At 37.9% G+C, this 14,294-nt stretch overlaps 1 protein-coding gene and 1 long non-coding RNA gene across 2 annotated transcripts in view; one reads left to right on the forward strand and one right to left on the reverse strand.

Moving 5' to 3' along the window:
- Window positions 1–2,934: 2,934 nt before the first annotated feature.
- LOC140003026 (uncharacterized) lies at window positions 2,935–8,364 on the reverse strand. Its single transcript, XR_011810947.1, has 3 exons — window positions 8,232–8,364; window positions 7,268–7,365; window positions 2,935–3,996 (listed from the first exon to the last, which is right to left on the reverse strand). It is a non-coding gene; the product is annotated as an uncharacterized lncRNA (long non-coding RNA).
- A 76-nt stretch (window positions 8,365–8,440) lies between these two features.
- Window positions 8,441–14,294, forward strand: part of LOC140003025 (noelin-3-like) — a 47,932-nt gene continuing 42,078 nt past the window's right edge. Inside the window, exon 1 of the mRNA XM_072041722.1 lies at window positions 8,441–8,672. Within this exon, the coding sequence (XP_071897823.1) occupies window positions 8,604–8,672 (69 nt within the window). The 5' untranslated portion in view covers window positions 8,441–8,603. The remainder of the gene's footprint in view (window positions 8,673–14,294) is intronic.

Raw genomic sequence — 14,294 nt, forward strand, 5'->3', positions numbered from 1 at the left:
AGATGGGAACAGCATCTTCTCAACTAAAGATTCAGGGTTATCTTAACCTTTGTCATACTTATTAGAAGTTTATTTCTCTGTAACCATTGTGTGTCTCCTCTGTAATATATAGCACTGAGATATTTAATAAATAATATATACCCATAGAAAATATTCTATTAACACACATCAGGTACTTCAGTAACTTTCCAAATAACTAATTCACTTACAGAATTTTAGGACATTATAAATTTATAACCTTTTATCATTCTCTTCCTGACTCAACTCACAGTTCTGCCCAATCAGGAATTTTTCCTCTTTCCCTATTAAGCTTAATTGCGTATAAGTATCAAATGTCTATGCACAAAAACTGACTATAAGAATTAGGACAGTTTTAACCATTTGTATAATGTAAACAGAATTTCCATTACAATGGGGTTTATAAGCAAAATATTCAGTAATACTGATCAGTGCCAAGAACCTATTGATTGTAAGCATCTCTGCATTTCTGAGGGACAGGTATTAACAGAATCTAACTGAAAGCTTGCAGTGGTCCACACTGTTGTTTGTTTTGTTGTGGGTTTTTTTTTTAGCCAAATGATTTAACCAAAACTGTGAACAGACTTAAGCAATTCCTAGTCTATAGGCAATTGTTGTTTGTTGTTTTTTTTTTTCTTCATGTTATTCTTCTAATGCTACATTAATATTCTGAACTGTAGCATTTATTTTGTAACAGGCTCAAACATGAGAAAGCAAATATTTGCTTTTAAGTATAAGGAAAATTGAAGCTATTATTTAAATAAAGCTTTCCTTCCCCTCCAGTATTCTTTAATTGGTTAAGAAACTATTACACTTGTATAAAAACAGGAACACTGATTTTTCCCTTGTATAAACTAAATGCTGTCAAAGATACCATAATAGTTTGCTCTTGACTTTTACAGAAAATTCAGCTAAGCTCACGCTCCATATTAACTACAGAAATCAATTGGCTGGGAAAATAATATGTAATATATATATGAAAAGCATTATTAGAATTAAAAACTTCATTAAAAATTTAAGGAATTAAAAGGAAGTGCATAGTAATAGAAAGTCCATAAGAGCTACTTGTAAAACAACTTCCCAAACTCAGTAATAGTACAAAATTGTACCTGTTTGTTGAAATGTACTTTTGAATGAAATGTTTTGTATATATTTTGATTATTTCAGGAAGAAACAAATGTCAATTCCCTATGAAATTGAAATTCCAAGTTTCAGCTTGTTCTCTTTAAATGTAAATATTTATTCTATAGCAATAGCTGCAATGCAGTAACTTACAGAGAGAGATTCATAACTCCCCATTGCCTTTTCTTCACAAAACTTCTATGAGGTTACTGACAGATGAAAAATTTATGTTAAAAAAAAAAAAAAACAAACAACATTATGTCTCCCATTTCTAAGATTCATTTTTAATAATGATTGCAAATACTGAGGCTAGAAATGGTGCTATTTACAAAAAGGATATTTAAATGATAAAATGCCCACATTGCACTGGCCACTGTCCAAAATTCACCGTAGCTGAAAAATTCACATGTTGTTCCAGATTTTCTGTTCAGTATCTCATTATTCCTGTCTCTGCAAGGCTATGAACACTAATATGCAAAGCCTCTCAATGCCCTGTCTGTATCAGAAAGACAAGTTTGTTTGTTTGTTTTACCTGGCAGTTTGTCTTAAACAGTTATCATATGCTTTCGTTGATCTTATTCAGGGGTTGACAGTATGGCAACTACACCACACTTGATCTGGCAGGACACAAAAAACCTGGCCGAATTCAAAGCACACAGGCATTGCTCTTAAAAAGTCCCACACAGACATTTGTTTGGTCACGACATATGTATTTTGCATGGCTTTGCATGAGCTTTGCATAATCCTCAGGCCCTGATTCTGATATGCACAAGTGCAAACATGAAACCCTTGTTTTAATGTTTTAAATGCTGCAGTCCTGAATTGCACTCCTGTGGTTTGATATGTTTTCCTTCTCCCAGTACAGTTCTACCCTAGGAATAAACTGATATAATTCCACAATTAATTCCTACCTGCTGTGACAGTGCCCCCTCAGGGTAAAGATGATATTTTTACATTAACAGACAGGAAGCTTCCAGTGCGATTGACCTCAAAGACACTGACAAATTAATTACTTTGCTAGTCAATATGGCATGGCAGCTTAAAGATACGAGCAGATACCCAGCCGACTAACATGCATGCTGCCATCTGCTGAATATGACAGCCAGGGATTTGTACTACTCTGGAAGACAAGTAGTGTAGAGCCTTCCAAGAAATATGCTACCAAACCCCTCATTCACAGCTTATTTAACAAGTCAAATAAAGACAGTCTTCTGGTTCTGAAAGAGAACTGGTAGTATCTTAGGATTTTTTGACCTACATGTTTAAAATGGAAAAGGAAACTATCTTAGAGTATTCATTAAAACTTTGGTTTTGAGCCCACAGCTTAACAGCAAGAGCTAGGGTATATTCAAAAAGCTCATGAGATTTACGGGAACACTCATGCAGTGCAGATGTTCATAAGGAGTTCATAGTTTATACACCTCACTTGTCAAGCTTCAGTGTCACCCTGATTTAAAAAGCTGTCCTCTGGCTTGACTTAAAAAAAAAAGTAATTATGAGAAAACTTGTTACCATTTTTACAGGCTACCATTTTTTCAAGAAAAAAATTAGATATCTCTTATCACCATTTTTTTTTTTATTTCCATAATCTTTTTTCTTTTTGATTTTCAACAAAACCACATCAGATTAGAAAACTGAGTGATTTGTACCCTACTATTCCTGTAAATAATATTATACCTCAAAATGGCCCCAAACTATTTATACATAAAACTGTATGTAGGTAAAACTGTTTAAAGCTATATAGCACATATTATATTGATCCATAAAAATATACTCAGAATATATTCATTGAAATGAATAGAATCATTTAATTTGTTCCTCTGTTCCTGCTGTGAAACTGGGTAGGAGTAAAATCAAAACAAAACTAGAGCCAACAGTAAAGATGTATTTGGGGTAACACTGGATGAATGAAACAAACAAACAAACAAACAAAAAAGTAAAAGTTATGGTTTCCTAAATTTTGTATTGTAATAAGAAAACAGAAAACAAATAACACCGTACATTGTGGGACGCTGAATTTGCTGAGCTGTTCAGACAACCCAGTACATCTGTCAGTGAGCACAGCAAACACTGCCTTGAGACTTGCCTGGCACCAGTTTGCAGATGTCTTCATTCACAACAAAGTGTATCACCTGGATAACCTCACAGATGAAGAATAGTAGATACCATTTGATAACTGCCAGGAGACATATCAACTCACTTTACAGAGAGACTTGCACTAGAACCTGACAAATGTTGTACGAAGTAAACTGAAAGACCTTTTTTTAAATATTTCTCTTAATTCTTTTCCTCACATTTATCTTTAAAAAGCTGTCTTCCTTCTTAAACTGATCTCAAAAAGAACACCAATATATACCTTTCCTACATCAGTATTCAAAATCAAGCTCTACAGAAGCACCAGGGGAATGCCTGTTAAGCATCAGCTTACACAATGATTTTTTTCTAGATCAGTTACATTCTAGCATTCAGCTGGAATTAAAATATCTAATACATGTCAACTAAAAAATTATCATTAGAGTACCTTACAGTACCTGAGTTTATGTCATCAGCTATAACAAGCATCCTTGGCTATATGGGACAGAACCACAAATACTGCAATAGTACCGCAGAGAGTTCTGTACTGCTATATTCTTTTTAAAACAGAAACTGATTAAAAATCAAAGCAATGGCTTACTGTCTTACAGAAAAAAAAAAAAAAAAAATCTTAAGCTCATTTGTCTTTGTGGCAAGTCCTGTTCAAACTATTCTTTCTCCAGTCCAGCAGAAATCTCTGCACTGAAGAGATACATAGGACACTAGATGCACTGACTCTTCTTTTGGGGGAAATATAACAGGTATGAAGATAACACACATAACCTGAAAACAGATCAGAACACAAAATTCATCTGAATGTTTGCATTATAATTTATAATTATGACTGAATATTTCTTCTAAGTATGTGTGCTTTTAAATAATTATGAGCTGGTCAATACATAATACATACATACATATATATATATGATGGTAAAATCTACACAGGCAAATTTAATGATTTACAGTAGTCCAGAATTCTGTCCAGAGACCTACAATGTCTCTCTATTTCATTTAACATCTATGTACTCTTCACTAAACTCAATGAATTAGTGCTTTACTGAATCCTCTACTCACCCAAGTTTACAACACTTTAAGCAATCTGTGTCTCTAATGTTTATTACAAATGTAGTCACCTATCACAGAAGTTCAGCTTCTGCATCGATAGTAGTTTTTGTTTTCATTTTTATCTCATTTTCAGCTCTTCGAATCAAAATCTTTTCTTTAATGTGAGATGTAATAATGCTCTCCAAGGACATTTCACCTTCATTAAAGTCAACAGGGTCAGTATTTAACCCCTCTCTTCCCAATTTCCTAAATTCTTCATCCTTATCATAAACATAGAGAATGCCTCAAATTCCAATTTTGGACTACCTTCCTGAACTGGTGGAATATTCAACACCCACAAAATAATCAGTGAGAGTGTAAGATAGACAGATTTTATAAAATATTTTCTTTTCTAGAAAAACCTTTGATAGCACTGCAATTAAAACCAGCTTTCAGACATGACCTGCCATAAATAATTTTAGTAGTATCTTTCTAGGTATGTGTATATATGCCGTCTTTTATCATAGTTCCAGTCAGTACTTTTGAGCTGTCAAATTCAGATTGCAGAACTTGGAACATATTTATATATAATTCAGTACCTACCTCCAATTTATCAACTTCAGTTTCCAGTGTACCCAAGTGAACAAGTATCTGTCTTTATTCCAAGTGCTAGCAATGCTTCTTGCAATACGGTGTCAAAAAGAAGTTGTTATAACTCTAGCCACACACTGAGAATATCCTTCACTGTCTAGACAAGCTGTATTCAGCTTGCCACCATTTTGCTAATACGCCGTCATTGATGCCTGCAGGAAAGCTTTTGATATCTCTTTTTCTTCTTTCTCAAGACTGAGTATTTTACCCTGACTGCCAACTGTCTCCATACAAAGAATTCAAGAAGAAATGCCATACAGATAGAATTTGATAGGTTTTAAGGATATGAGTAAAAGCTTTGTTAGAAGGAAATGCTCAGAATGAGGTATTCCCTTGCCACTATAGGAGACACAGCAAAAACAAAACCTTCTCATATTAGCTTGAATTTTGTTTAATTTTTCAGATATGTTTTAACAAACTCAATTATTACTCAATTACAGGTAGCAATTGTCAGTAATTTTCATTAGTCTGATTGCAGTCTTTTCTGACTCAGAAATTACTTGTCAGGTTGCAGGAGGATGGACGAGTTAGTCTATTAGGTAGTTTCTTTTTCTCTGTAATGAACCATTAAAATCAAACAGAATAGAATGGGGTCTCTTTATGTCATCCTTATGTATTCTTTTAAAACACATTTTGGTGCTTTTGCATGTACCAAACAAATTAGTTTCTATAACAGGTGAAAAGTATCTGAAGAGTTCAGGAGATCTGATGTCTCACTTTTTTTCGGGGGCCTTGGGAAGCTTTTGTTTTATTTTTAACTTGTACTCTTCAATATTTTACTGATTTCATAGACAGATGTTCCAAGCAGCATGAGGAAGTGGGCAAACATAGAGCTTTTCTGAAGCTCCTCAGAAAGTTTGCATGCCATGATTAATAGTTCATACGTTTTGCCAATTTCATCTACAATAAAAAAAAAAAAAAAAAAGAAGGAAGGGAGGAAGGAAGGAAGGAAAAGAAGAGTGTAAAGTGATAAAGTGTAGAGGAAGAAAGAGAAGGGAAAATTAAAGAACTAGTCACTGACATATTCTAGTAAAATTCTAAATACCTTTATATCTACCTTTGTGGTTTTAGAATCTATGTGTGTTTTTTCTTTGTTTTGTTTTGTTTTTGTAAGAAATGGGCTATTTTGAAAACACCATTCACTTCATCCTTTGGAGAACTGTCAGAGTTTTGGTGTTTTGGTACTGTTACTTTACCTTTGCTTGAAGCCACATATACGCAGCTATCCCCTTGATCGGCTCTTATCCTGATTTCATAGAGAATAGAAATGGCTGAAACCAGTCTCCTTTCTGTATCTTTTTGTACTTTCTTTATAGATGGAAACTCTAAAATAGGGTATGTATCAGAGGGTATTCTCTTTCCATTGTAAATTCATAGAATTTCAATAGAAACTCATTCATAAATTCTGCAGTTTATTATTATTTTGATCCACACTTTGCAGATCTACCTTACATAGAAATTTAAGACCATATCTTTGAAAAAGACAATTATGACTGAAAGAAGTCTTCTCTAAGTCATCTTACCATAAAACATACATTTTGATTCACTCACAAAAGCAAACCTGATTATTTTTATCCTGTAAAAAATTCAGAACGCAGAAAGATAATAAATCACTGTAGGGAAAACTGGCATCCTTGATCCAATTATTATGCCACTGATATACAATCCTTTCAGATAGCATGTGGGCAGAACAGATTCTGTTACATGTATCTTTCAGCAGAACTCCTGAAGACATAAGACACCAATCTTGTAGATTTGGAAACAGGTTAGAAAACAGTGCCATTTTCATACTCATTCTAATGAGCACTTAACCAAAACACTCTCCTGGGCTTGAGAACTCACCAACATACTGTACCTAAAAACATCCTTAAATAATATTTTGCACTGCTATTTTGTTTTTTATTGTGATGTTTTTCTTCTTTCTTTAAGAATATTTTTGATCCTATTTTCTTTGTTAAGATTACACAGCACCTGAAAATCCATGACAGCATTAGCTTTTCTGTGGTAGCTGCTGAAAAAGTACAAAGGGAAAATGTAGACCCCAGAAAAGTTAACATCTAATCAAGACCAAAACCAAACCAAACCAACCAACCAACCAAAAACAACAAACACATGCCAACAGTAAAGCTGATACATTTTGCCATGCAAAACTGGAAAACTTATTTGTATCTCACAACAGAAGCGACTGGTCTGTCTTATTAGTTTCCCTGAATCAATTCCCTTCTCTCCTCTTTAATCCTAATACCAAGCCTGATACAAAAGGAGCTTCTTTTCGTTTCACTTCCTACGACCCCAACCCATAAAACCAAATCAAACCAAAACAATGGGGACGCAGACAAATAATCCTCTACCTACTTACTGTTTCTACTGCCTGCACACAGGAGCTCAGTCCCCAGTTAGCAGCTGTTTCTTCCTCTACTTTCATGGGAAGATGAAAAGGAAGCCTCCTGCAGGTTCCTAAAGAGAGAGGAATGGTGCTCCAATCACACTGTAATAGGAAAATATGGAAACTTTTCCTTTTCAATCAGCCCCAAGTAGTAAAAATGTGCCAATCCCTCAGAAAAGATGACATCTTTTCATGAGATGACATCTTTTCATCAGTTCCAAGTTTATTTCCTCTCTGTGAGTACTTAAATTACCCTCAGGTTGGTTTTGGTGAAGAGAAGGATGTCTGCTACCACTGAATACTGGAACTGCTGTATGTGTTTTAATAAAAGCTAGTAAATCTTACACCGCATCCAGGACCCGGGGCTCTTTCAAACAGAACAGCAAATACTGTTAAGTTCACAACAGCATTTAGAATTGCTGCTATAGGATAGAGCTGTGCGGAGAGAATGAAGAAATGTTTCCTGGTCATCAACTACTAGGATGAAGCGAGCAGGAAGACTCGCTTTTTCTGATGACCAGCTAGGCTTAAGTTCTCTGGCCAAATCAGATTATCAGATTAAAAAAAAAAAAAAAAAAAAAAGGAACTCAGTATTGTATGCATATAAAACAGGTATTTAAAAGTAACGAATACCAGTAACAGTTGTAGGAGAGAAGCCCTTGAGAAAGCACGGAAGGGGACACCCCAAGGCCTCTGGGCACCCCGCTGGGGCCGCTTGGTACCGGGGCTCTGCAGCCCCTTGGGGCTCTGGCAGCCACCTCAGGCAGCCCCCGGGTGAAGCGGAGCGCGGGCTCGGGCGGCTGCTCTCCAGCTGCACCTCAGGCGTGCCCCAGCCCGTCTGAGAACCACTAACGCATGAAACCTAAGGTTATGCTGACTATGGGTCGTGAACTCGAGCGCTGTAAGGGCAACTAATTAAAGCCGTAACCCATTTTACCAGCGCTTTGTTACAGGACGGAGCCGCCACAAGCTCCTCCGCGCAGGAGCTGCCCCGCGAGGGGGCGCCTGAGGGCGGGCGGGCAGCGGACGGGCGGCAGCCATGATGTCGCATCCTTGCCACCGCCTCCCGGGCCCGAAGTTTGGCGGAGGGGCGGGCCGGGGCGGGCCGGAGGCGGGCCGGGGCAGGGCAGCGGAGCCGCTCCGGCACCACGGGCAGCGCCGTCCTCGCTCGCCCGCGGAATGAGCGGCCCCCGGGCGGCTGCCGCTGCCGCCGCCGCTTCCACTCGGGCTGCGGCGGGAGGCGCGGTGCCCGCGGGGGGAGCGGCGTGAGGCGAGGCGAGAGGCGAGGCGAGGCGGCCCCGGCGCCAGGATGCGGGCGCCCGGCAGCGTCCCCAGGCTCCTGCTGCTGTCCCTGCTGGCCGCCCTGCACCCTGCCCAGGTAGGAGCCGGCCGGGTGCCGCGGCCGACGGGGCTCGGCGGGCCGGGGCGGGGGGGATCGCGGCAGCAGGAGCGGCCCCGGGCTCCCCCGGGGCTCCCCCGGGGCAGGTGCCGAAGCCGCGGCGGTGCGGGTCTGGAGGAGGTGGCTGAGGAGCAGCACCGCGCTGCGCCGCTGAAATCGCCGCGGTGGGCTGAACCCGGCGGGCCTGCGGCGCTGCGGGAGCTCACACCTTGCCAGCCGCCTCCTGGTGCCGTGCCGCCTCCTACCCGGCAAAGTGAGGAGAGGGAGAGGATCGCGGGGCACTGCGGGCAGCCCCCCAGCAGCCCGCTCCGCTGTGCGGGTGAATGTCCCCCCCGCGGCACCGCTCGGGTGCCAGGCAGCCCCGCGAGACAGGATTTGGCTCTTCTGACAGTTTGCTTTTCCCTTTTAAATAATTGACATAGTCGTATAAAATACGCACGGAATTTCCAACAGCGTGAAAAGGGTATTCCTCCTACGAAAATATAAAGACAGAACTTAATAAGCAATTCGGTGAAAAACAGATTTACAGCTGCAGTAATCATAAGATACGGTGACAACATAAAAGGAGATGATATATGATTAATAACATTAGCTAATAATGAATTATAGCCATCTGATATTAAATAGCAGCTATTTGACAGCATCGCTATCGCTGTGTTCTGCAGAGACTCGTATCAGGCGGGGAACAGGAGTTCCTCAGCTGTGTGAGCCCGAGCACATGGCCACATCGCAATCACAGGTTTCCAGTCATTGCTCTGTCTTCTGGTACACTTAGATCTGTTGCAGGCAAAGAGGCTGCCTGAAGACAGGATAAACACAATTTGTATCACTGTCTATCCACAGAAGAGTAAAACCACTAATGAAGTGGATGACCTTCAGCTGGCAGAATTTTGCTTAGTTTAGGTGTCAGAGATATGCCCCATAACAACACTGGGAAGAAATGTTCCATCATAGGTGTCTGTTACCATCGAGCACTGAAAAGCAGGATGCACCACTGGAATGGAACTGCATAAATTATCTCTGAAACTTTGCTTCTAGTCCTTTGTGCTGTGGCACACTGTGCAGAGGGCAGAAAAATGGCCTTTTAGTCATTGCTGTGTGTGACATTTTCAGGGATATTAAAATGTTCATTGCAGGCCCTTTTAACTCCGTGAAGAGGTCATGAGCCAGAAGCTCTAAAGTCCTTAAGAATATGTAAAAACAAGAGCCCCTTAATCCAAGTCTGCTTTTTATCAGAGATAAATTGGGTTTTCAGAAATTAAAACAGGAGAACAAATGGTTATTCAGATCCTTGATTAAGATACTGCTCCACTTTAAGCATATGAAAAGGTGCCACATATAGATGACAGATGATAGTTGAGTTTTGTTGATGTATTTCTGTGAAAAATGATGTATGCAAAATGACTACAAGGTCTGTGGGTTTGGTTTTGTTTGTTTGTTTTCAGCAAATAAATACAAGTTATGATTGAAATCACTTTAAAAATGGAAGCAATCCTCAGGTATTTAGCTTACTTTATGCTAAATGGAATAACAATGTTCTGCCCTGCAGGTTTGGAAGCAAATATATTACGTGAAATTAGTATTAGGAAACAATGAGGTGATTATTTCCTTCTTTTACAAATAATTGTGCAACATGCTCATGACTAGACACAACTTTTTAGATGCCCTTGACACACACAAATGAAAATAAATCATGACAGATGTTTCAAAGCATGCCACAGTACATTCCTATTAATGTTCTGCATAATATCTAAGTAATAAAGAAATAATTTCTGTAACTCATCTATTACTTTTAAATATTTCCAAGAAAAAAAATAAGAAAAAAAAAGCTTTGATTTAGAACTAGCTATCACTGACTTTAAAGACTGTTGTCCACAGGCACTCTTACTATGACAGGGGTTTTATGCTAAACTTACTGTGTTATCTACTCATTGTAAAGTATTTAAGTATTGCCATCTTATGGTAATATATGCTAAAAATATGTATAGTTTATTCTTAAATTTCTGGCACATTAAAATTTTATTTCAATTGCAGTAACTTATTGCCCATGTTGTATTTTTATGTCTTTTTTTCTGCTAAGCTTGATGTAGAATATTGACCTGCTCTGGAAATTAGCCTTTAACAAATGGAAGACAGCTCACTAATGATTAATTTTAAATACTCTTAATGCTAATTGTAGAATATCAATTTTAAGACACTTATTAAAATGTCACATCTGTTAATTTGATTCTAATTTTGCTCTGTATTTATACTGAAAAATACAAGGAAATTATTCATTATAATGTGTTTCAGTAAAGTTTTATTTCCAGCAGGATGATTAGATATTCAGCAGGAAGCCAACTATATAAAAAGACTTGGAATATAAAATCTTTCCTTTCTCCTACACGCAAAAGCAGTATCTTGAAAGAATGATCTATTAAGTACTAGGAAATTTCTAAGAGTTACTGCTAGATGGCATCTCTGTGCTGCTTTTCTGCAAGCCTGGAGTTTTCTGAAATGACCTTCGTAGTATACAAAGTGGATTTCTTTTGTAAGTGTTATTTTGGTGGCCATCATTTGATCGCTATATCCAAATAACCACAGCAGTATAACCAAGTGAGCATTTTAGAGTAATGTAATGCTGCACCAGACAGGGAACAAGCTCAGCAGGTCTAGATGCTGTTTTTTAAGTTTGATTTTTGAAGATTTAAACAGATCTGAAAATAGGTATTTTTCAATGCAGTCAATAAAATTTATGTCTTTAATTTTTATAATGGTTGTATATCCTACACCTGGTGGGTTTCTATTCTTTGAACTTTGCCAAAAGAAGTGTTTCAAAGGAAGACTGGTGGGTCCAGTCCCAAACAGGAGCTATGTGTAGTATCATTAAGGACAGTTGCAAAAAGCATCTGTTGTCTATGTTCATTGCTTGCGATAATAGGATCTTTGGGAGCATTAACATAAAAAAAAAAAAAAAAAAAGCAAATTTGAAAAGTTAACTGTTTTTGAGTGCATTCGTACCTTCTGCAGTTTGATCTTTGGAACAGCCATGTTTCTAGATTTCAAAAATCCACAATTTTCACACATCAGCAGACTACACAACTAGCTGCTAAAATCCTTCTTTTTCCCAGAGACCAACAGAACTTGTTTGTAGGAAGAGTGCATTACTTTAACACTGCTTCAGAGTATAATTTAATTCATCTCTACTGTGAGAGTGTATAACAAGGATATTATGTACAAACAAGGGTTACCGTAATACACAATTTTTGTTGGAAATACTGAGTCATAGTACTATAATACAGCACAAAATTGTGTGGAAATCTCATTATCTTTTTGGAAATTAATTGACACTGTTTTCCACAGTATTAGTCATTAGTCAATATGAAAATCGTATAGAATTATTTAACCTACAGGATTTAAGAATGCTCTAAATAAAGAATTGCTGAATATATATGGTCAACTCTTGCCTTAACATTTCTGAGCAATGTGATTCAAAACCCAGTGAAGAGCAGTCCAGAGCTGTCTGTGTCCCGTGTCTTCTCCCAGATACGTTACTCTCAGTCCAGTAACTTCAGTCAATGGGTAACAGTTTGCAGAAATGCAGTTTAATAGCTGTCGAAACAACACCCAGCTATAACTCTAAAAATGTGTTTCTAGTTGCCTACAGATTGAGCAATTATAAATTTCCAGTTCAAATCCTTGCAATTCGTAAGAGACCTATTAAGAAATGAACAGGAAATCCTCAGAGAAGCCCCAGTTTACTTTGGGCACTGAAATACCCTTTTTCAATACTTTAGTATGACACAAATGCTTCAGGGCATCACTTCAGCGTTCTTACTGGATCTTCACTGAAAACCAAGTAAAATTTAAAAATCCTTGTGTAAATCTTTGCAGCAATAGTATTTTGAAGACCATCTTTCACCAAAACGTCAATCTATTGTACTGCTTCACTTCACAGGGCAGTAGATTTCTTGTCTAAGATGAAATTGAGAGAAGTGAGGACTTTGTATGCCTGGGTATAAATACAGAACTCTTTCCACAAAGGAGAATGCCAGCATGCAGGAACACACAGATAGCTTTACAGATAGAAAAACATTCAAGAGTTAGATGTTTTTATGTACTTCAAGAATGCCCAAAGAAGATCAAAGAGCTTATGTTGTACTTGTTTAGCATAATGAGGTCATGTGTACTACTTTCCACATGGTCAGCTAATAAATGTGCACTTGGTGCACCTGCAGAACAGAACAATTTGCTGTTCACCTGATCTGACCGTCATTTTTCAAAAAAATCTTTTTCAAAATATGACAGCTCCGAATCTGCCTCCTTCAGCTTTTTTTTACTGACTTTTTATTTTTCTAAGAGGTAACGATCTTAATGTGTTCACAAGGGGATCTCTTAAGAACCCTTGAAGTGCACAACATCAATCTTCATATACTTAGTCTTGGCATTAATGATGTTTTTGGTGAGTTTGCTAAGAAGAAAAAATGGATGATAAATATCTTAGCCATTCCTTTATTCAGTCAACTGGGAATTTTTCCTAATACTAGAAAGAAATACGTTTTCTAGAGGACATAACTCCTCTTACTTCAGTACTAAATTATCTTTACCAGCCATTCAGAAAGTCGATTCTTCTGTTCATCATATTTGCTCTGGGACACACTGCCTATTAACTGCAAAGAATGGCACATCTTACCCAAGAAGTAAGAATATTAGTAAAACAAAAGTGCAAAGGTGTACAACTTTGCGGAGAACTCTTATTCAGAAATTGATAAAAAGTTGCAACTTTAACAATTCTGATTATGACACATTATTTATCTGAAGGACACTGATCCACCACTGATGGCCACTTTATACCTTTCACAGGCTGAGATAAAATTAATTCAAAATGAAGGAATTCAGCATGACAAGTTAAGGGAGCATTTGCCTCTGGGAATTTAAAATTCACATTACAATGTCTGGGTGATGGTGAAGCCTAGGACAATTCTTAGATTGTTTCTTAAAGTTGAGCACAGTGTTGAGAGATGTATCTCAGAAAAAAAGGAGTGAACTCAGATGTTACCTGTTATGTCGGAGCATAGAGAAATCAGAGACACTTCACTCCGAGCATGGACTGCAGCTTCAGTTATTTTCATTAAGTGGTTCCAATCTTAAAGGTAATTGCACTCCTATCAGCAGCATAATTTATCAGAACACTTGAAACTATTTCCAAAATGTTACTGTTTTTAGTGTCTTTGTTTTATTCCTGTCATTAAAGGTGTTTAAGGTCTAACCTTGGTTTATCTGAAATTAGAGAATTCATGTCTCTGCCTGAAAGGACACCAGAATACTAAATTATAAGGCCCTTTGTTACTGTGTCCTGCTTTTATTACTCACTTCTCAGTATTTTTAAACTTGTTTTGTGGCAAACTGGACTACTGGCCAGCAGATAACTTGTTTAATATGCAAATAAAAGAGGCATGTAACCTTGTTTACAGTAACACAGATTATTTTATCCCTGTTGGGAGCAGTTCTAAAAGATTTTTTATTAACAGGGAAATACCGTGTGTTGTGTGTACCGGACAAAGGAAATCGTTACCATTTGTCTAGCTAGCTCTGTGTAGACTAAAACTAAATGACCCGTGG

The sequence above is a fragment of the Anas platyrhynchos genome, chromosome 8, assembly GCF_047663525.1.
Source record: "Anas platyrhynchos isolate ZD024472 breed Pekin duck chromosome 8, IASCAAS_PekinDuck_T2T, whole genome shotgun sequence".
NCBI classification, from domain to species: domain Eukaryota; kingdom Metazoa; phylum Chordata; class Aves; order Anseriformes; family Anatidae; genus Anas; species Anas platyrhynchos.